The following is a 23,495-nucleotide window of genomic DNA, read 5'->3' on the forward strand; positions in this document are numbered from 1 at the left end:
TAGCATTCTTTATATAAAAATTACTAATAAGGCTGACATTTCATTTCTTTGCGCGTGACCTATGACAACTGACACATCAAATGGTGGGTGAATATTTAATGTTCTTTCAAAATAACACACGCAGTAAATTTACCGAGTCTTTACTATTGTAAAAAATTAAATAGAGGATATTACATGGCCGCGCGGGGATACGAATTTTATCTTCGAGTGCTGAAAGTATCTCTTGAGCGAAGCGAACGAGTGAGAGATACATAAAACACATTTTTTTAAATTCATTTTCGAAACAGCAAAATAGTGCAATTAAAGTGGTGACCTATCGCAAAATACCTGTCACAAAAATGTTATGAAACTCGGATATAAAGTTATAAAGAAGAAATAAAGACAATAATTGGCTAATCATGTTAGTAACCATGGCGACACCAATATCCTCACACGTGAAATATAAAAATAGTATCTTCATTTAGCGCGATGAAGATATGACTTTTTAGTTAAAAGGAGAAATCCTGCAATTTCATCATGATTTATATAATAAACTTTGTTCTTTCACCAATTTAATCAGCCAAAAGTTCAGTGACACAGTGGTAATATTGGCTATAGCAGTGTCCAAGCGTTGCACTCAAGACTTGCGAGTTGTGAATAGGCAAGGCTCAAGTACTGGATTTTTGTTTACCTACCATTCGGCCATTCCAGAAAAATTTTTTCACAGAACACTTTTTCAGTGGAATATTTGACTTTTAGGTACAATCTTAATTAAATCTCAATTAACTTCCTCGGCATTTTTAGGCTTCCGAAAAGCTCTGGAACAAGACGCGATGTCCTCTTTGATTAGTGTCGTTCATAGACTGGAAAATTTCTAAACACGCGTGAGATTTGATTTTCTTACATAATTTCATAGGTAATGTTTTTTTCGTATGCTGATTTCCAACGTTCACAAAAGCGTCATTATTATCAACTCCATTGAAGACACGCTTTTCCAGGAATTTTTGAAGTCGTTCAATAAACTCGCTGGTCGGATTTTATCGGGGTCCCCAATACAACCCTCCCGCTCGTTTATTAAACATTACATAAACGTATGTTAGACACCTCATGATCATTAAAAAAACGCAACACTCCTAGTAGAGAGCCATTTATTGGGCACACTGAATTTTAAACGATTATTGGATGCGGTTGCATTCTCGACCCCAGTGCTGACGCAGTTAAGCTCCAGACTTCGTAAGGTCAAACACAGAAGAACTCTGGGATGGTGTTGGATTGTCTGGTTTTGCACGGCGCATCTCAGCCTCGTCCCCAGGGTTTTCTTGTTTTTCAATATGGCGGTGGGCAGGAAACCAAGGAGATTTCGAAAGGTTGCTTGTTGCCATAATATTTGTTAAAACTCACTGCCTATTAGATCATTTTTCGTCATGCCTTCCCTCACAAGGTCACACTTCGTTTTCCGAGAGAACAATTGATACTTTTCCAAAGATTCTTTGTCTTGGGCTTTCTAGCTCTCTAAGATGCGTTGACCGAAGAAAGTTTGGAATACACTTCGCACTTCTAGAAAATGTTCTAAAAAACGAAACGAAGGAAACACTCCGAAACTCTTTCACTTTTACAAGTCGGTACAAAAAAAAAAAAACGAAGCAAGCCGAACTCATAATACAAAACTCCCCTAGTTGGAAAGTCACATGAAGAAGACACGATCACAACGCACTTGATTCAATAAAAGAAAAACGCATTCTATTGGTCGATAGCTGCGAGGACAAACACAAAAACTGGGAAAGCAAATTCAGGTAAGTCGAATAACGTTTAGTTTTTCTTCTCATTTTACTTTTCACTTAATTATTAGATATAATAATACACACTGACTTGGTCAGCTTTGGATCTATATTTTACAGAATTCAATGCTATAATTAACCAACGTTTGTTTATGGCGGCGGAATGTCTAGATTTCTTGCTAGCTCCAACACAGCTGGGAAAATAGTACATTCACCTAATGAAAAAAGAAACAAAATAACAAGGATCGTCAGCTAGACAAAATGATGAGACGTCTAACTTTAGAAATCACATGGATTGTTGCAATCAAATATCACAGACAAACAAGAAAGAGTTCTTCTCACTAAGAGTATAGTAGATAAGCAGCACTGGACCACGCCCGCGCTGGCAGGGCCGTCACTAAGATTCGGGGAGCGGGGATTTCCCCCAACTACTATGAGCATGACCACTAAGCTACTTAAATGGGAAACAAGACTCGCCGAACGGCGATTTAACGGGACTACCTTAAAACCTGTGTTGCATGAAAACGAGAAGTTTTACCAGAACAGACCGACCCGAAAAATTTAAAGATTTGATTACTCACATGTTGATTTCATCGGAACAAACTTTAAAAAAATGACAAATCAGTTATCATCAAGGATGATCTATCTTTTCGTCTTTTTGGTCAACAGCTTTCAACTACTTCCCAAACGTCAAAAATAAGATTTTAAACCAGGGTCGTTTTTGGCCTTTCGCTCCGAGGCAATTACTTGGGGTCATATATTTCTTGATTTCGTCTTTTCAGCTAAATTTAGCGAATAACTATTACTTTCATGAAAAACTAGAGGTGTTTACCTAAAAATAGGTATAAAATGCATTGGCAGATGGTGCAAATCAAACATTTTACAGCGCCGCAAAAAATGCCTAATTTTCAATTTTCAAGACGTGCAAATTGGCCGCGACGGGACAAAAATACTTAGCGCCCCCTAGCGCGGCCAGAAAATTATTGTGAATCAAAGCAAACCTCGATAAAGCCTTTCACTTGACAGAGTCTTAGGCAAAATTATTTTTCACGCGAAATTGAGTGAGCGGTTTTTACTGAGACAGCCTCGTAATTCCCCACCAACTAATAACTTTGCATCCCGGCCAATTTGAAATCTATAAGACAACCCTGCCTGCGCGGGGATTATGGGATTACGTCAACTGTTTTATATCTCCACAGTCAGAACAGGCTTCTCTATGTCTTTACCAACGCACAAAATAACAAGATTCTACCTTATTACTGGGGCTGCCTGTGGCAGGCCCAGTAGTAATTTTGGTTTTCGATCGGCTGTGTAGAAAAACGAATACCCGGGAGAGGGAAGACACGAGGTCTGGGACGAAGAAACGATACCGTATGTTCTCAAAACTTCTTTCATACGATTTTTCCTTGCACGAATATTTTTTGTTTTTTTATTGTGCATTGAGATGAATGGCTTGAAACAATTTAAGAGGTTGTGTATATGTGACCTAAACAAGTTCACGAGGACATAGTGCGTTTAGAGTGCGTTTTGTTCAGTCTTTTTAATACCCAATGACGGTGAATAATGTTTCGATATTGTTTAGCTGGCACAAAAATTCGGAGTTTATAAAGCGGGATAATTTTCTGCCACGAAAAAAGTTACTAACGAGTGAGAAAAACGGCGAACTCAAGCGAATTTTCAACTCATATCAGCATTACAGTAAAAAATGTGTGATCGATGGTTTCCTCTCTTTACACTGTTTAAAGTGCGTGCCGATAAAATCAACATGCGAGCGAGAAATCTTTAGACTCTTTTAGGTCACAAAATGCAAAGGATTTAATTCCTTTAAGTTGAAGAAAAATCATAAAGCTGAAAGTTTTTAATCAGTGGAAAAAGAATATGCGTTTTCATATAGACGGTAAACCGCAAATTGGGATCGACTATTTCAAATCTCAGTGCAATGAATAAAGCCCGAGGATCGGGATCAATGGACGGTTGACTGTTTGTTTTAGCAAACCTCTCGTTTGCAAAGCACATTACCGGTATTCTTGTCTAGTGTAAGCAGCCCAGTGAATTCCCCTTTCGGCGAGTCTAGTGTTTTATCATTTTGCACTGCGCATCACGTTTTCCGCATAGTGTTGCGACTTCAAAGTTGGCGGTGATTTTCACCGGTCGCCTAAAAAGAGGCAATTTTGGCTCCTTTTGTAGTCCTAATATTTTTAAGAGCAATTTTGATAATTCTACCCGGCTAAAAGACTGTTTGTCTAGAAACTCGCCCCAGTCCCCTCCTTGAAGACGAAATTGTTCCATTGTTGTCGTTTTGCGAGGTAACGGTGACCCCCCTTTTTTATTTGTGTTATTTACTCGCTATGGCAACACAATAGCAGTCGTTGTTAGCAGTAGTGAAAAAGGTCGAGAACAGACGAAAAACTTTGTACATTAATACTGTAAATGTTTGGGATCATGTTCCAAGCTTGAAGGTAAAGACATTTAGTACCATGTCCGAGAAAAGTGAATGTTATGGCTGCAGATGACAAGGTTATTACCGTATAACGCGGACAAAGACCTCTTTGGCGGCCACATATTGCTGCTAACACTATTCAAATCAATTTGAAGGAAGATTTGTGTTATGAGTTGTCCCTAATTCCATGCGCACTCGTACACCAAGATGCCAGTTTGTGTAAAACTTATAAGAGGATTCTATTCACCACAATCGAGGAAGAGATCAACGTCGTTGAACATTAAGTACGTTACCATTTTTTAGCGATTTTTAACAAAGAATTAAGAAGTAAATGGTGATTCAGGCTCCAGCCTCGTTTTCATGCTGGACCGTAAAGTGCGTGGCGTAAAACGCTGTTTACTCGAAACCTATACCACAAATCGACCTTACAAATTATTAGGCAATGATCTGGGGATCTTGTTCTATCAAAATCCAGGGTCAAACTTTTTCTGACCCGTGGGTTGAACGAAACTACAACTTTCTGACCTCGGCTACTGGACTACAAAAAAACACTCAGAACTACAAGCACACTGGGCGAAAACAAGCAAGGTGACCCCATCTCTTTATTGCAGTTTTTGAATGTCCTATATATGGCTGACATTTGTGCCAAGTTTGAAAAAACTCTGGATGGTATATCATTTTCAAGTGAATTACCTTAACATGTTCCAATCAGTTGCTAAGTCAAAACCAAATACCAGTGTAAGGTGTGTGAGCGTGGTTGTAAGAGTAGCCCTGGAGAACCAGTTTGACTCACATAAAGTCACCGGCGTCCTATACAGTAAAAACTCGCCACTAAGAACCTACAGTTTCCCAATTTAGCCTAAACAGGTTCTTACATAAATGGTAATTAGCACAAATTTAGCCTATTTAGATTCTTTTAGGTTCTTATTTTCTGAATAAAAAAAAAACATTGTAGCTAAGAGTTTTCAGCGGTGTTCAGCTCATTCCTTAGGTAAAAGCTGTATACCATTACAACTGCAGTTGGAGTAAAAAAGCACCTATGTCTCTAAAGAGGATCCTGAATGTTGACTTATTTTACTTGCCCAATTATACAGAATTTTTTTCAAAGATTTTAGAAGTGAAATAACAACAAGTTTCAAATTTTAGGTTAAATAGGTTCTTGTATAGAGGGCGCCTAAGGACAGTGTAAGGAGCAAATTTTAGCCTAACAGGTTCTTTAAAACCAGGTTCTTAGTCGCCGGTTTTTACTGCATTTGTTTGTATGGTAAGTTGCCCTTCAGTCTGTAAAAGTGAAGTCTGGCACATTGCTGTTCATATAAAAGTGAGTTTAATCGTTTGCTGATTTACAGAATATAGATTGAAACACGGAATGACTGAACAGGTTTAACGTCAAAAATAGCCTAGCTATTTATTTGGGAAAAAAGTTTAAAAACAGTCAAACAATGCTCACGTCTTTCACAAACGTAAAACCAGCCTTTCAATGAGAAATCGCACCCTATGCGCGTGAATGCTAGGTTAACGCGAGACACTACTCAGCGAGAAAACAAACAAACATGAGAAAAATTCGGCTGCTTTGGCGGAAAACAAAGGAAACGTTTAACGTTGGAAGGGATTCATAGGTCAAAACCAGAAACTCATAAGTTTCTGTCAAAACTTAATCACAGGCTTGAGAGACCATTATTCTCTCATCACAAACAGAAACAACGACCCTAGCACGAAATTTACAAGAAGAGTGGCTACTGGGAAGGTTTGAAACTTGAGATCTTACAATTCTTATGATTTCTATTGTTTGCCGGCAACTCAGCAGCAATTTGGTGATGCTTGTCTGTGTTTTTGCCGTGAAGCTCCCCACATTAGCATCGTAATCATGCCAAGAAGTCTATCGTTTCAGAAACGTCGGCTAATACCAATAAGGACTATCTGAATCTAGACTGCAGCCTCACCTGTCCTTGGAGTAACTTCGCTCCACCGCCTCAAAGTTGAAGTCACGATCGCGGCATGAGTTGAACTTACGGACGAACTAGTTCCCGTGGTCTTAGGCTGTACCTCAGCTTGTTGGACCGTGTTGTTCTGTATATCATGGAGAATGGGAACTACTACAATCTGTTCCTCTCCAGTAAGGGACGTTGGGATAGGTTTGCTGAGTTGAATCTGTACCCAAATACAAAAACAACAACAGAACCCCTTGAGTTACACGGGTTTTGGTACAGGTAAATAGGACTAGAAATAACCAAACGTTACGGAGTGCGGGCGACAAGATCGAAGGTCAAAAGGCTTTGGCTCCCAACGCTGTGCTTTGCGCAAGCTGCACTTGACAGATGGTCAAAGCACGCGTGAACAGATTACGAGTGATAGAAGGTCCAAACGTGCGTGATCAAATTGTGTTATGTGCATTCCATTCATCCTTAGTGGAAGTCTAAACGAATGTTGGCTACATAAATGCCACGCATGCGTAATAACAACCTGGAGATTATGATTGCGGGCTCCTCTTGTCGCTCGTAATTAAACACTTCTTAGACAGAAAGTCACTCATCTTACTTATAAATAGCTTTGTTTTTAGCAAGTTATTTCACTCTTCCTCTGTATGGGGAAACACAGCTAAATCAAACATACATAAGCTGCAATTAGTGCAGAATTTCGCTCCCAGGCTTGTTTTAAGGTTAAAGAAATTTGACCATATTTCTGAGGGTCGTAGATCTTTAAAATGGCTGAATGTTTCCGAGAAGATTTTATTTAATGATTTAGTTTTAGTTTTTAAATGTCTAAATGGTCTGGCACCAGGTTATTTAGCTGATTATTTCATATCACGTTTGGCAATCCATGGTAGAAATTTAAGAAGGTCTGGAGACTTGAGCCTTCCACGCTGCAGGTTGTCAGCGGGGCAACGAGATTTTTACTTTCGCGGAGCTGCACGGTGGAATGACCTGCCTAAGGACTTTCAGGGCATTAAAGACATTAAGGTTTTTAAGAAAAGATTGGCTAATTGTATATTTAACGTCGTTAGTTATTATCTATCTGATTTACTGTTTTAATAGTGTTTTTAACGAATATATAGATTGGATCTTAGATCTTATTCCTATAATTTCATGTAATTAGTTAATTGCCCAGTAAAGAGAGACTCAATAAAACGTATGTATGTATGTTATGTATGTGTGTATGTTATGTAAGTATGTATGTATCCCACATGACTTATGGGGACTTCGGTATAGAAGTAGAATGACTTTGTGGGGACCTTTGTCACTGTGAGGACAAAACTTACGTCCCCACAATGTATGTATGTATGTTTTTAGTACTGAATTTAAGAAAAAAACTATGTGGAAAGCTCAAAAGTCTTCAAGCTACACGGCTTACTCGTAGCTACTGAAAATGAATAGTAAAATTTTGACTTTTTCAAGATGCATTAGCAACCCATTTACAGCAAAGAGATTTTAACTTCACTATTATCGAGACGGTCGTACGGGTTGTAGATGAGAAGTACTGATGGAGAAGCTAACTGAACAGGTCGCAATGAAGGAAATCATTCAAGTGTCGCAGCCGCACTGTAGAGCTGAAAATTAAACTTAAAGAAAATAATGGAGGTAATAAACTTACAAAGAATAACATTTTCGTCTTCAGTACCACTGCTGGGGTTCCGGGGGGAGCGATTTCAGGGCCGTTGGGTGGTATACTGAGGCACCATTCAACGCGCCATTTAAGCTTGCTCGGATCATGATTCTAAACAAATGAGAAAAACAAATCAAAACACAGGTTTTAAGGCATCTTTGCAGAATCTTGTATAATTAATAATATTTCCACGAGGGCGCGTTGAATATGAGATGCTAGATAGTCAACGAGGCGTGTAGCGCCGAGTCGGCTATAATCATCTCATATCCAACAAGCGCGAGTGGAATAATTGTTTTATTAAAAACGCCCTCAAAATCTCGATGAATTTCCCCCACTTGATTTTGTTAAAACAAACCGGAAAAGACAAGGGACTTCCGCTATTCACACGTCACACGTCTATCAATACTGTCAACGCAAGAACGGACTGGATGAATGAAAAATCAAACTATTATAGCGATGAACACTTATAAAAACTCATCAGGATTCTAGGATTTTACACAGCAGGACAGCTACAAAAACTTCGCAGATAATGTGAAGAAAAAGAATTTTGAAGTGCAACCGTCGAAATTACTGTGAATTTGGATTTTTGGTGCAGTTACAAAAGTAAGAACAATGGAGAAAAACTACTACCTCGGTCGCTTGTTATGAAGTTGTTTGAAGCCATCAGCTGGTTTTGCTGAACAAGAGAAGAAGCATCGATTGTTGTAGTGAATGGCTGCATAGCCTGTATTTGTAGCTGGTTGCAGGTGTTGTATTTTCACGTGTTTTTCGATAGACTTTCAAACAAGCTCTTGTGGCTTTTTTGTTTCTTTGTTTGTTTTCCCCCGATGAAATTGCATTTTCTAGTATTCTAAGAGCGCCATTCTATCCTTCGCGAAAAAAATCTCAGCTAACTTTCAATTTTAAACTGACGCGTACACCGACCATATATGGAGAGCATGGTATAATGGCTCTAACGGCTAAGCCAATTAAAACGCTAAAATTGCATTATCAAATGAATCAGTTTTTAATAATACTCTATGTTAATTAGCGCGTGCGAGCGAACTCACCAATTCTAACTTCATTATCTTGATGCAGTCACGCAGTATATTGGGTGGTGCACCGAGAAGTCGAGCAAAGGCTGTAATGGCGCTTGCTTTATAAGGCGCACGGGCAACCTACAACAATAAGAGAAAATTAAGTAGCAACATCTCCTGATCAGGTTTTTTTCTGCAATGCCCTAGACTGTTCACAGTCCCCTATTTTTTCGTACGATCGTCAGGATTGAGAGCTTACCTGTCTGGCGGCCACCTTGGTTTCATATATACTGAGGGGGAGGGCCTTGGGATTTATAGCGCTTCCTCCCAAATCGGCCCCCGCCCCCTAAGTAGATTGGACACTCACCCAAGAAGGACGCCAGTAACGCTAAGTCTTCGATCTCCACGATCTTACGGAAAGATGTGGGGGTTGTGAACAGTCTAGCAATTAAATGTCTTCGCTGCCTGACAGCATTAAGCAGATGTCGACGATTACTTGTGATGACTCAATGTGTGCTACATGTAAATCTAAACCTATGATCTAGCCACTCTCCCCTCTAAGGACATCTTCCCAAACACTCTCCTAAGAGAGACCATGTTGCATAGCCTACAATCAAAGACGGCTGTCCCATACAAACATACTCCAATTTGCATCAGGAGTGCGTTCTTCCATATCGAAAAAAATACGGCTTGCAGCTTTAGAGCCTTGTGGTTTGAAATAGATACTGAGCGTTCGCTATCTAGTTTCCCTATTTAAGAGGCAATGTTACAAATTTGAGGTACACGAACCTTTGTTTCAAAAAATCTGTCGAGAGTGTTCAAGTCGTCTTTCCACGAAGCTTCTGAAAGAGAAAGGTATTACATTTTACGCACAGATTACAGCCATACGGCAGAAACAATTGCCTAAATAGAGGTGCGACTTTGGTTAAGCCAAACTGTCAGCGAGATAAATTCAATCGATATGGTGGATTAAAATTTAAATCCTGGAATAACGGTAAATGGTTTTTCAGGAACCGCCCCGATATTTTAGTATGAGTTGTATAGTAAGAGTGTCGGCTAATGAGATTCATACCTTGTCCCGGTCCTGCGGGGGGCTTGGTGGTGAGTCGTAACGCAGTATATGTTGAGTCTAAGCTAACAATATACTGTAGATTAGTTGTGGCCTGCATGCTTGAGCTGGGCGGAGAAACTTTAAACACCAGACCATTCAATTCATTTCTTACTAAGGTAAGCTGTAAAAAAAAATAAACAGAAGGTAAATAAGGAGAAAAATTCTGTATTAAAATCTTATAAAAACTACACACAAAACTTCTGTAAAACATTCATAAAAATAAAACGTCCACATCAATATTATATAAGTATAAATTTCCGGGAAAACCCTTCACAATTCAGAATTCTAAGATACTAATTAAAAACTAAATATATGTCCACGATAGAAAACTATTTACAGTTGTGAATAATTTAAGAGTGGGAAAAGGAAAATCAAGCATTACTAAGAAAAAAACTATCAAAAATCTAGGCCTAAAATTATGAGTGCAGATGTAGACCAGCTACAGCGAAAGTGAAGTCTTGAGACCTCACGTGATTTGAATGGATATCTAGAACCTCTGACGCATCTGTGTACAGGTCTTAATATAGCAAATGAGAGCTGTATTCGAAGCCAGGAAATAACGCTGGCGTAGGGTTCATCGCTCTTAGTCGAAAGCTTATTTGCGAGAGTTCTTAAAAAGTTCTGACAGTCGAGTCCCATGCCCCCGTTTGTACTAAACACTAGTGGGGTAAAGGTTCCCATCTCTACATCCATCACTGTATTTCCTCTTCTCGTTTTCTTGCTCTTTGAAGATCGTAGCTGTGTACTTGCCCTGGTTGGACCAGGAGTTAACATGCGTTACACGTACGTCAAAGAATGCCGTTACTCCTGGTGTCCAAAAACCTCCTGCCTTCATATCTAGCCTCGCTTCGTAGCGGCTATACTGAACGCCCTGTCTTGATATGTTTAGGTTATTTGCAATAGACATGCTGACGACGATCTAAGAAGTCTTGAAGGTCTACAATCTGCTAACTCAGATGCTAACACATCAGCAACATAACTACGTAGGTGCTAGGTTGTTCAAAGCCTCAAAGGTGATAAGTAATAACTTAAACATAATGCGTTTCTCTATTAAGGCCAGTCAAGGTCTTCCTAAAGTACTTGAAAGTACTGGAGTTACTTAAGCAATAGACCACACTTTCTATGGGTTTACCGGCGTGATAACCCACTTGGGATGTTGGGAGAACACGAGAAAAGCTTGTAAATCAAGAGCCGAAGGCGAGGGATTTACAAGCATTTACATGCCGAGACATAAGCGGGAATCAGAGACAGTGTACCAATCTTCTACAGAGCAGTCATTTTTTCTCTTTCCGTTTCGTTGTTTTGCTGCTACTCTTTCTAACCCCATTTTCTAAACTGACAGCATACCGCAATAACGTATCAACCAGTCTGCACACTGTTATATAAAAATAGAGACCTTTAGGTTTAAGGACGAGAACGACTACCAGAGCGAGATTTGACTTCAAGATCTTCTTGAACATCTCTATTATTTGTCAGTCGGCCCCCAACTGCTTACCGATTCTTCGTTCTGAACGACTCGAGTAAGATGTCGTTTCAGGTGTACACAGCACAAGAATCTTTCCAAGGGCGACAGCATGACCGGCTGACTACGCCTAATGGAAGCCGAAGTCATTGGCGCTGGGCTACACAGCTTGGTAAATGCTGAATGCGATAAAATTGTTGGAGCAGCGGCGGTCCACGTTCTTGCAGTGAGTTGGCGTGGCGGAGTGGTTGCCTGCCTTTGCGCAGCTCCAGTCGACGCCTGAGTGCTTGGTGATGGTCTATTAAAGATATTAACAAAAAGTCGTTTACACTAAGAGTTGGAACAAATAAAAACGATACTTTCTTTCTCAAAATTAAACGCGTAACATTAACCAACTAGAACCATTTTCTGCTTTACTCTATTTCCTCGTCCCCAAAATCACTACTGAGCTTTAAGTGGATCAATTTTTCCACCTTCCCAGACGAATCACTCAGTCTGCAGTTTGGTTTGTATGCTCAAGTCATATTTGGAAACAAACTTTTTACAAGAGATAACATCTCAAACCATACATCGTGCTTTCTTTGCTGCATAGTTATTAACTAAAATAAACTCTGCAGATGGGCTGTTTGTGTGCCAGAGAAATAGTGAAAAAATCCAGGGTAAAGCCGCTTGTTAAAACAATATACAGAATCTGACTTGAAATACACTACGTTAAAATAGAAAGTTCTTGAATTTAAGCAGCATGGCCGAGTGGTTAGAGAGATGGACTCGTAATCCGGAGGCCCCGAGTTCAAGTCCCGCCATGGCCGCTTTCTGAATTTGCTCTCTGTAATCCCGAGTTCTTTTCCACGCTTGTGAAATAGTCAACTGGTTCACCTCCTATCAGCTGGGATTCTTAATCGTGTTATGTTCCATTTGAACACTTTGTTTTATTATCCCTGAAAAGCCCCACAAGGGGAAAGGATAATCAAGTATTTATTTATTTACATAAGGCAAGTACCATTTGGAAAAACCGAGCAGCGGAGCGAAGCCGATTTTGGTGTAGATCAGGATCAGCAATATTGAGTAAATCTTGGTGAACCAAAAACCAGGCTGAAGGGACAGCTACAGAGGGTCCTTTCATAGATAGAACTAACCACTAAACAATTTTTATAGTCCCCATAGTCTCCATACAGTACGACTTTAAACTCTTTAGTTTGTAATTAAGAGGTCTCAGAATAGATTGAGAATCCTCTTTATGTCAGATTGGGCGAGTAACAATAACTGCAGAGTGCAGTACAGACAGATCAAAGGCTTACCTGAACTTTGTAGCCTGACCAGTTCCAGTGAATTGCGGGGACATTGGCCAGGACCCTGGTGACGTAACAGGCATGTTGTGAGAGAAGGCTGGGGAGGAGCCGCCTAATGCAGGAGACGGAGTGGCAAATTGGTGACTTGTCGCTGGAGACACCACAGAAAGACCAGATGAGCCCGCGGGAGACAGGGCAGCAGCTGGTGAAGGTTGTAGAAGAGCTGAAAGCTGAGTAGCTGTGGTTTAGAAATAAAGAACTGTCTTCGTTGTGCAATCGAGAGAACTGATATCTTGAACGTGAATAAGGTCAAAGGATTTCCCTGTTCAGATAAAACTCATCGAACGAGACAAATCAGAAAAATAATAATAATAAAAACTTAGACAGCTTTCCAGTGATGCTTTTTGTTACGCTACAGGAGTAGTTTAGAATTTGTACTTCTTCAGTAAAAAAGATTTGACCGTCTGCTGACCAGAACTTAGCACCGTAGATAGGCTACTACACTGTTAAACTTTCATCACTCATGAATTAACAAAGTCAAAGACGTAACTTGTTTATGTTACAAGAGCTTTTTTCAATTTTGCGTCTCAACAATGGAAAGAGCCATACTCTAATATTTTTGAAAAACTTTGATCGACTTACTACTTAGTAAAAATCAAGCCTGCGAGTAACCAGGCATTTACAAAACAGCAATTAGCGAGAAAAATCTGACAAAAAATAGCGGGCGTCATGGATATGCTATTGAACTCAAAGCTAGCTTACTCTATCGTAACAAAAGACAGCATAGCAATCATGAATGGACGAACTGTATGTGACACAGAGAGAAAAACGGATGGAAAGGAAGGTTAGAAACAGACAAGCCTTGAGATAAATCGAGTCTCCAGCTGAGGCAACGTATGGAATCAACATGCTTGCTGCTTAGCTCCAAGCGACAAGTTACAAACCAGACCACTGCGTCTCCAAGCTGCCAAATATGATAGAAAAACGATATAAAGATGGTTTACAAAACAGAGCAAAGGAATATCAGTTGAAGCAGCTGCAAAGATGTAGAAAACAGGCAACGTATGAACAGATGAACGAAACACACCAGGCAGCAGCTTTCTTTAACTTGTCAAATCAAGCAAAAGCAAACAGATAAAAAAAACGTTATATCAAACCTAAATCCAAACATGAAATTTTTATTAGGAAATATAAAAGTAAGACATTTACGGCTAATGAGCACTGGTTATCCCAGTCTGCTATCGACGTTTGTAACCTAGTTCCAGGGAAAATAAACAATTCTTAGAAGATTTACTTGCAAACACCTTGCAAGTCGCCTAATGCGATAGATGATTACCAGTTAGAGTCTGTAAGGCTAAGTTTAATGTATGTCCTTTCCCTTCTACCAGTTCTGTTTTGGAAACCCACTCTTTTTCCTGACTCTACTTTCTTCAATTCCTCTGCTTCACTAAATCATGACCAGCCATAAACGAGACCAGAAAAGAAGAGGAATATTATCTCTAAAGAGTTCTCATACTGGTCCAAAGCATAATAGCTTACTGTATAAACAACGCAAAACTACCTGGAGAGCCAACACCATAGATATTACCCGGGCTGTTTACGCTCGGTGAAGAAGAAAATGGCGAGGGAACACTCATTGAGGAAGGGGGAGCCTGGGGCGAGGTACGCGAGATCATGGGTGAAGGTGTTAGGTTGGCGGTTTGCATAGGCTGTGGTGACGTAAACTGAGGATCAATGACAGGTGCATCTGTTTCCATGGCAATAGGTGAGGGTGGCGCTTCATCATCTGCTGTAGAGGCATGACGGGAAGTTATTCCTCCAACTTTGGCAACTTCATCAACATATAATTGAAGGAAGACCTAGAGAAACCGAACGAAAAGTACAGAAATAGAATATACAGGCGACTATGAACTAAGAGTGGATATAAGAATACATACTAAATCTAACAAAGAAAAGGGCGAAAACATCATCAACAACAACGATAAAGACAACAACAACTTAAGAGTTTTCTGATACTTCTGACAGTAACGCCATTCTTCTTCAACGGACTTAATTAAATGAAGAAACAAAAGTTGTCACAAAACTGTAAAATTCCGAAAATAAGCCCCGGGTTCGCATTCGGATGGGTTTCTGTATGAAGGGGTTTCTTAAAAAAGAAAAATTACGTTACAAAATCGATTGGGCTTGTAATCAGGGGGAAGTGTGAGTTGGCAAAATTTCAATATGCTTCTGATAGTTACCGAGAAGATACTCAATTTTCTAAGCTCGGCTTTTCTCATTATAGCTTGTTTGTACTACTTATATTGTGCAGCAGGATTTGGAAGTGATCGTTGTTTAAAAACACTAACAAACCTTTAAATTTTGAATCGGTGTAAAGCCAGGTTTGTTCTTGCTGGGGTCCACTAGACTGTATGAGGCATCTAGTGACACAACATATGTCATTAGCTGTGATTAGTTTGACTACACCGATGAAGCCTATGGTTCATTATCAATGGCTCTAAAGACCGACTAAAACTTCAGGGGTATGTCAGGTACATAATTCTAGAATACAACAATGAATACGACAATGATGTCCACCGCATTGAAACCAATTCAAGCTTAAAATTGCAGGCACTCAAAAAGACTTCGGTACACGGTAATCTTCGACTTCCTGAAGTTGCTACTATATTGAGGAAACCTATCGCCACGTAAGTACGGTATATATTAAGATATTACATTTGCTATTATAAGGAATAAAATACTTAAGGTGCTTATGCTATAACTACGTAAGTGACGGAAATTTCTTTTTTTGTATTCACGCCAATGTCGGTGACAAAAATCGATTTACCTTTAAACCCTTGCGTTTTTTACCTACGTACTTACAATCTTTTATTTGGTAATTTAGAGTATAAATGTTCATTATTCCGTTACCTCTGATAGCAACAAGGTTCTTTGCTCGAAAACGAACTTCTAACGCGTTGCTGAAGAACAGTGTCAAGGACGAAACAAACTTCTTTTGAACAGAAACAAAACCTTAATGCACTAATTCTAATCATCATCATCATCATGATCATCATCTTTATCATCATCAAAAACGTGAATTGCGCTCGTTTTGCCCGAAAGTCGATTCGACCTGATACCAAAAACGACACCGTGTCTCGTTTGTGAAACAGTCGTCTCACCATTGAGGGGGGTGGATGGCTTAAATCAGCACTGACAAAAGGAGTCGGCGATTCAGTCTAAAATGTTGTAGTTTGAACAGGTTGGCGAGTGAACTCCTTTGCCTGGTTCTTCGAAAGATAGTTGAGTTATACGCAGGATTAAGCCAAATTTTAAGCACGGTTTTCAAGTCTAAGAACATGTAACTCAAGCTTACAAAATACTGTTGAACCTTTACTCTGAGATACAGTAATGATAACATAAAATGTTACTCCAAGCAATTCAAAGGAAGGTAAACGCAAAAAGTGGAACAAAACTGCAGTCCTGGATTAGTGCTAATCGGCCTTTCAGGAACCGGGCCGATGGCACTAAAGGCCTTTAAAAACAGCCAAACAAACACTTTTGTTCTCAGTTCACGGGACAACGGAGGCTTAAGCTTCGCTCAACCTGAACCAACATAAGAAAGGATACTTGTTCCTGTAGACCAGTAACACATGTGTAGATGACTGGGGAAGAACTGCAAACTTCCTGAAGGACATGTGTGGGCGCTATAAAACAAAGAGATGAGTAATATTACTATCGAGGAACAAGCAGTTCACTAATACCAAAAACCACAAGTAACGTAAACACTCGAATTTGCACCCGAAGCGCAAAGTTTTCTAAGTCGAGGGGGTGGCGGGGGAAGCTAATTTGAAGGGGGCGCCTATTTCGTTTTTTTAAAATTCTGCCTCAACATGACGTTTCCTTTGTTACCTAGTAATACACACTGTGACAGTAAACTGACGAAACACAATTCTGTGTGGTCGGTCTGAAAGTCCTGTTTCCTCTGAGGTCCTCTTTGTTCCTCCATTCTACGTCTTTTCCACAAATTCAGTGTCGTTTTTTATGGAAGGTTGGGCGTGCACTTATTTAATCAATTTTCAGACTCAAGGGGACACTAACTGGTGGAGGGAATTTATTTGTAGGAGGGCGCTAAATCAAGTATTTTCGGTATTTCACGCGCTTGCAAACCCTCCTCACGTCACACTGACACTCAAACACAAAACTTAATATTCCACATACATACGCCACAGGAACACTAAATTTTAAAACTCACATTCACTTGTATTCCAAGCGTGGGTTTGGTGCTAAGTTTCGCTATGGCAGAGAGTGGACGGAAAGTGTCGTGAAGGATCTGAAAAGAGGTAATGGTCGATGCTTAGCCTTTACGGAGCATGACAGGTATTCATTTGTATTGACCAACAAAAACAACTGCGTTTAATTATACACAATTTCAGTGCCCCTGGCATACTTTGTCACATCATTAATACTTATACGTCGGGTTTCACCAGGGTTCATACAAAAATTGCAACCACTTTTCAAGAACTTTTCAAGGACCACATTAGATTTTCAAGGACCACCTACTAGGAATACAATTTCACAGATTCTACAAAAATGCACATTCCCAGTCTATTCTAAAAATTAAAGGCTTTAAGGCTTGAGCTTTTTGCTTCACCAACTTCTTTACATTTTTCAGTTCACTTGCCTCAAATTGATAGTTAATTATTGTGGAAAACATTGAGCACTTAGTGTAAATACCCTTTAAATTCTCTGAGCTATGATTCATATCCTGTCTCGGACAACCAAAAAGCATAAAAAAAAAACACTTTCCAGGCCTTCTAAAGTAGTCCCACAATAGATTAACTCCGACGATGATATTTTCAAATATTTCCTTTAAACTTCGGTCGATGCAGGAGGGAGGAAGAGAAAACTTAACGCACCACAAATGAAAATCACACCAAAAAGCCGCCTGCTACGCATGTTCTAATTCAAAAATCTGAAGGATAAGCAACAGAAAAGAAGTTTATTGGTAGTGCTTACTTTAATAGTTCACCTGCATCACAATAAAATTTTAGCAAACAAGAAAGTTGGGCTATTTTAATTTCCTTGTTAATTGATTCCAATACAAATCTTTACTCCCATTATTCTATTGCAATATTGTAAATCAGTTTACACACTTGATTTGAAGATAGAGTAGAGACTCTTTTCATTTAATACCTGTACAATGTAGGGAAGACTTTGATGTTTGTTAAACTCCTGTTGTAGGTGCTTGGCAGTTGTACTGTGTGGATTGGCACTTAGATACGGACCACAGTACCCAAATGTCAATACAAATTCAGACTGCTCCACGGACCATTCAAACGTTACCTACAATAAAACGACAAAAACGCACTGCTATGAATCCGTCAGAAAATGTAGCAGTTCACAGGGAGAGCACTCACCTGCCACCAATGTGGCCCGGGGTTCAAATCCCGGCCTCAACGCCATATTATGTGGGTTAAGTTTGTTGTTGCGTCTGTCGCTTGTCTTCAAGAGGTTTTTCTCCGGGTACTCCGACTCTCACCACTCCTCAAAAATCGACATTTCTAAATTTCAATTCGACCAAGAAAGGTTGACGAAGAGCCACTATGTGGATGTGCTACCTCTAGATCGTTATTTATTTATTTATTTTTTTTCGGATGCTCTCATAAATGTATTGGGTAATAGGGTTGACCAACAGTGCTTCATTATATTAAGGGTGCGTTCAGTTAACCTTATTCTGGAATAGAAATACGATGAGTATTCCGGATTAGTAAACTCCAGCTAGTGGTCTATTATCAATGCTGCGTTCTGATTGGTTGAGCTACTACTAGGCTATATGTTATAGCCCACTAGTAGCGAAAAGCGCCGGCTTTGGAGACCAAAACAATGGCGGTTGAATCGCGTTTTGCTAGCTAAAGCTGTTTTGTCTCGATATTTTTGACGAACTAGTTGGATTTTACTAAAACAATTATTCCTCTTGCCCTCATGGCCGCTGAGTCAATAACCCATTCGGCCTACGGCCTCATGGGCTATCGACTCAGAGCCCATTCGGGCTCCAGGAATAATTGTTAAATATCCGTTCGATCAACCTGCTATTCCACTTCCGGAATAATTGGGATATATTCCAGACATTCTGCCCTCGGCAACAGAAAGCTCCATGGAACAAAAAATGGAATAATGACGTCATTTCCTAGCGTTGCCGCCGATTTTCACGACAACAAGGAAACCTGGATCAATTTAGTTTCTGGGAGACTACCCATCTACTCCTCCCCTAAGCCAACATTTTTCCCTCAACGAGAAGTAAGTGTTAATGTTGGCTTAGGGGAGGAGTAGGTGGGCATTTTCCCAGAAACTTCAATTGATCCAGAAACTGAACCAGAAAGATCAGACAACCAGCGGTAAAGGGTAACTAAATGTTTTGGAGCAGAAAAGACACTCTTTAGTGGGGAAAGCAATAAACCTTGTTCTGAATTTCTCAGTCGGCATAAACCTTTAATGCGTTTAGCGTCAATGAGCTGTTTAAAGGGGCCATGTCATGATTTTCCGGATTAACTTCAAGACTCTAAAAACAAATTGGAATGATAGAAAGCTGTGAAATAATTTTCAGTTAAAATTACTCGTAAATATAAGGGGATGTCTTTGAATTTTTTTGGACGGCCACGGTGGATGATCTTGAAACTTTTAACACCTATGTTGTTGAAAAATGACCAAAGCCCTACTTCTTTTCGTTTTCTCTTTGCCAAAATCATTTGACATCTTTCTTTTAGAGTTCTAGATATAACAAAAGATGAGTGAGGATACTTAGTTATAACTTCAGTCAAGTTTAACCAAAACCAATGGAAGTCACCTCTAAAATATAATATTATCAGAAATACAGAGCAAGATATCACGAATACTTAAAATTTCCTGCCCCGAATATTCCTAGATAATTTCAATTGCCATTTCAACACCAATGGTTGTTGATGCGATTTTTGTAATCATACTCCGCAGACATTGCTGCCGGTTCATGATGAACAAAACGCGGATCGTTACCGGTTAACAGGAAAAAACTTGTTTTTTTGATCAAGGCTATTCTGAAATTATCCCATTACAGCATAAGGTCACTGATCGAACGCACAGTAATGAACTTACCAAACTTTGCTTGTCAGGGTCATACTGTAGGGTCAGTTGCTTGTAGTTGTAGGAATAAACACGGCACATATGACGAAAATGACTCTGTGAATCTGGTAAAAACAATGATACCCAAACATTAATAATTCATGATTGTAATTAGCACTACTCTCTTGACAGAGCCAGTCTAAATTTTGTATTGGGAAGAAAAAAAAATCACAAATTTAAATAATATCACCTACTGATCTTAGGGTACCATATTGACTGTAAAAATTTGGCAAAAATTATAAAATCAATGGAAACTTATTTCAGGCCAAATCTGTGGTAAAGGGTTTTTGCTCAGAGGCATAAGCAAATTAATTACAGACTGAAATGATAGTACAACTCGCTTAAATTGTTTAGAGAAAACAATTAATTTCCTCTCAATTTCGGTTTGAAAAGTCCAGGGGCCGTTTCTCGAAAGTCCCGGTAACTTTTCGGACCCGAAATCAAATATTCGAATCGAAATATAAAGAATAAGGGTGTGGGTCCTGGCCAGCAAACTACTCCATTTTGTTTCGCTAACTGATAGTTTTATCATGTTAAATGCATGTAAACAGCAACAGCTTTACAGGCCGGCAAGAGAGGATAAAGGGGACAGAGAAGGCATTCCGCATACACACCCTATTCCATAGGTAATTCGTCTCGAGTTATTTTTAGAATCGGGATAAAGTTACCTCGCGCGCTGCGTGGATGTTTCGTGGAGGTTTCGCATGACTAAACGTCGGTGCAAAACATGTCGGGCGAAAGGCAATGAAAGCGTAAAGAGATCGAGAGCATTCCTGAATATTGAAACGAAATAAGTCAGCGCTCCCCTGGGAAAAGGGAATCGCTCCATCTCTTCTTCCGAAAGACCCTTGTTCCGTTTATTTGATTTCTTCGGCGCCTTTTTGCTTCATTTGGTGACGGTCGAACTCGAAGGCGCAGGTTTAGGCTTCCTTGCCTTTTCCTCCTCTTCGCTTCATCTGCTGAACTATCATCGGAATTGGAGCTTTCTACGGTTTCTTGTCTTTCCTTGGCACTCTCCGTTTCGGTTACAGCTTCCTCCTCGCTTGCATTGACTTTTTCATCTTCTTCACTAGAACTCTCAGCTTCGCTCGAATCAACGTCGTAACAATGCTTAGAAACAAGCCAGGAAAGGGCGATTCTTTTTTAATTTCCGTTTCGCTGACACAGCTTTAGCAGAAATCTCTCTGTAGTCGTTTTCGTCGACAAAACGAATAGCAATATCGCTCTCCGCGTCTTCCGCCATTTTGTTCTCCGTCAATTCGTGAAGTAGGCGTGGCTCTTAGCGTGGGTCATCCACGCGGAACACATTCGCGCTGTGTGATTGGCTGTTGTCTAATCCCCCGTGAGATCTGTGGTCTTAAAAATAACTCGAGACGAATTACTTATGGAATAAGGTGTGTATGGCGGATGCCTTCTCGGTCCCCTTTATCCTCTCTTGAGGCCGGTTAATTATTGAGGCTTTCGAGAAAAAGGGGAAACTATTAGAAAATCTTCTTTTCGTTAAAAAAAAAAAGCCCGCAGCTGGAAAAAAGTTAACAAAGCTTTTTATACACAGCCCAGTGATCAATTTACTTTGCTTCGATCCTACAATTAGTGCCTCTAAAACAGACAAAATAGTCAGAAAAGAGAATTTCTTTCCTCGTCTTCCCCTTTCTGACAGGGATTCGAACCAAGAGCGATATTTTACAGCCTACAATCCGGAATCGGCAACAAAATGAGTCGCGGCACTTTGCCTTCAAAGACCTTTCTCACGTTTTGTTGACACTACTTACTCCAAAAGAGAAAAAATGAAGCTTTCCCTCCCCGCACCCTCTAAAAATGTAGTTTCGCTGTTCGAGCTACTTGTAAGAAACAAAAACAAACCCAACTTTGAATTGAGGGTGGGGGAAAGAGTCTGGGCTGTTTTGTTGTCTGATATGTATCCCATAAGCCTAAAGTATCGTATAAATTCTGTCCTAGCCTGGGACCAGGCTCCGCATTGGAGGAAAAAGGAAAAAAAAATGGACGTGGGCAAAACAGAAATCGGCGAGCGAAGCGAGCCGAGAGGTTGTCTGAGGAGGGAAAAGGGTCGCTCGCCGATATTTTTCCAATTTGAATCCTGTTTTTAACCTTTGTCCCCCACTGCAGAGCCTGGTCCCAGGTTATTCGGTCGCTGATTATCGGTTTTGGCGCAAATTAAATATAACAATAAAGAAAACAGCTGCAACAACTTACCTTTGAGATAGGCATCCAATTCCACAGCATGTTGATACAGCTTGCACACGCTACACCAGTCATTCAATAGCTTGGTTACTACACCTTTGGCCCAGTTCTCCTCGGTGTCCCCTCCACTGTTTTCCGAGCTGTCCTCACTACGCACGTCATGTACACTGTACTCAAACATCAGATGCCGTGTGCAACCTTTTTCACTGTTGGAGAGTCCTTCCAGCGGACAGTTATCCATGATCATCTCCAGAAGACAGGTTTCCTGTGATTCATCTGGCAATCGTAAGACACAATCCAGGACATTTGGTTGAAAGGATGACAAAAGTGCCGCTCCACAGTCCTTAGGGAGGGGTAGGTTAGACAATCTAACAGCCAAACCAACTCCAGCCTCTGACGTAAGGCCTTGATAAATGATCTTGTGACGACTCAGCTAACAAAAGACACGTAAATCATTAATTTTGGTAAGAATCTGCCATTTGCTGCTTAGGGTACTACAGGTTTTCTTGTGCGGCAGAATGTTTGGGGGCTGGAGAGGGTCCAAGCCATAAGCTGGCTACTATTGGCCACTATAAAAACTTGAGCGAAACGAGAAAACAAACACGAAAAGGGTAATCATCTGAAACTCGCAAAGTCAGCCTTATATTTTTCAACCAAAGGAGTCTTCATAGAACAAGTACTTTTAGCTACAGTCGAGCAAAGTTGAAATAGGTTTACAACTCGATTACTGTACAATCGTATAAGGGTAATTAGGGCAAAAAGCGGCGACGTGAAGCCCGATCTTGGCAAAAAACGCTGTTGTGAATGAACCGAGGCCCTAAGAGAACTGACTGGGAAAGGACAGTGTACGACAAAAAGGGGAGCACATGTGCATGATGAGCAAGTAATATTATGAATGGAACCTTTGTGGAGTCTAGAAAGTATATCATGTTAAGTTACAGTGGACTTTGCCAGAGGAGAAGGATACATTGTAATCGAACAACTAGTTAGTAGATAGATAGATATTCTGTTTATTTCACCCACTTGCAGCAATAACTGAATTGTTGGGGAAGGTCATTGTCACATACAATTAACCATTTACATACATTCACTAAAATTTATAAGTTACAAAGTCATTAATTCTTCTGGTATGACCATGTTGACGTCTTGGAAGTTGGACCCTTATACTGTAATGAGACTCAATAGCGGCAGGAGAGGGGGATGATGTTCTTAAGAGGGGTCATTTGGCGTGCAGTAGCCATAAACCGCTTACAAGCTCCTACTCTCCTGTCACTAAGAGACTCCAGGCCGGCCAAGACCAAGGTTTCCGTATAGTCTACCCGGCTTTCCGCTGTACAGACTCAATTAACTCGTCCAGATATAAAGCGATTGCAGCCCAAACTGGCGAGGCCTACTCAACAATGGATCTAACAATACTACAGTAGACTAACAAGAGATCGTTGTACTTTGAACTAGTATCTACCATTACTTAGTACAAA

At 40.1% G+C, this 23,495-nt stretch overlaps 1 protein-coding gene across 3 annotated transcripts in view; it reads right to left on the reverse strand.

Annotated features, from left to right (window-relative positions):
- Positions 1–1,767: 1,767 nt before the first annotated feature.
- LOC140950921 (mediator of RNA polymerase II transcription subunit 14-like) overlaps positions 1,768–23,495 on the reverse strand; it is a 43,483-nt gene continuing 21,755 nt past the window's right edge. For 2 of the 3 annotated variants that reach the window (XM_073400135.1, XM_073400137.1), the window contains 16 exons: positions 22,030–22,450; positions 19,789–19,880; positions 17,854–18,003; positions 16,913–16,990; positions 16,288–16,364; positions 15,589–15,638; positions 15,031–15,098; positions 14,240–14,537; positions 12,688–12,916; positions 11,423–11,687; positions 9,889–10,048; positions 9,606–9,658; positions 8,850–8,957; positions 7,789–7,911; positions 6,141–6,348; positions 1,768–1,972 (listed from right to left, as the gene is read on the reverse strand). In XM_073400135.1, the coding sequence (XP_073256236.1) occupies positions 1,908–1,972; positions 6,141–6,348; positions 7,789–7,911; positions 8,850–8,957; positions 9,606–9,658; positions 9,889–10,048; positions 11,423–11,687; positions 12,688–12,916; positions 14,240–14,537; positions 15,031–15,098; positions 15,589–15,638; positions 16,288–16,364; positions 16,913–16,990; positions 17,854–18,003; positions 19,789–19,880; positions 22,030–22,450 (2,445 nt within the window). In that variant the 3' untranslated portion in view covers positions 1,768–1,907. The remainder of the gene's footprint in view (positions 1,973–6,140; positions 6,349–7,788; positions 7,912–8,849; positions 8,958–9,605; positions 9,659–9,888; positions 10,049–11,422; positions 11,688–12,687; positions 12,917–14,239; positions 14,538–15,030; positions 15,099–15,588; positions 15,639–16,287; positions 16,365–16,912; positions 16,991–17,853; positions 18,004–19,788; positions 19,881–22,029; positions 22,451–23,495) is intronic. The other variant, XM_073400136.1, reaches the window with a different exon arrangement.

This window comes from Porites lutea, chromosome 10 (assembly GCF_958299795.1).
Source record: "Porites lutea chromosome 10, jaPorLute2.1, whole genome shotgun sequence".
NCBI classification, from domain to species: domain Eukaryota; kingdom Metazoa; phylum Cnidaria; class Anthozoa; order Scleractinia; family Poritidae; genus Porites; species Porites lutea.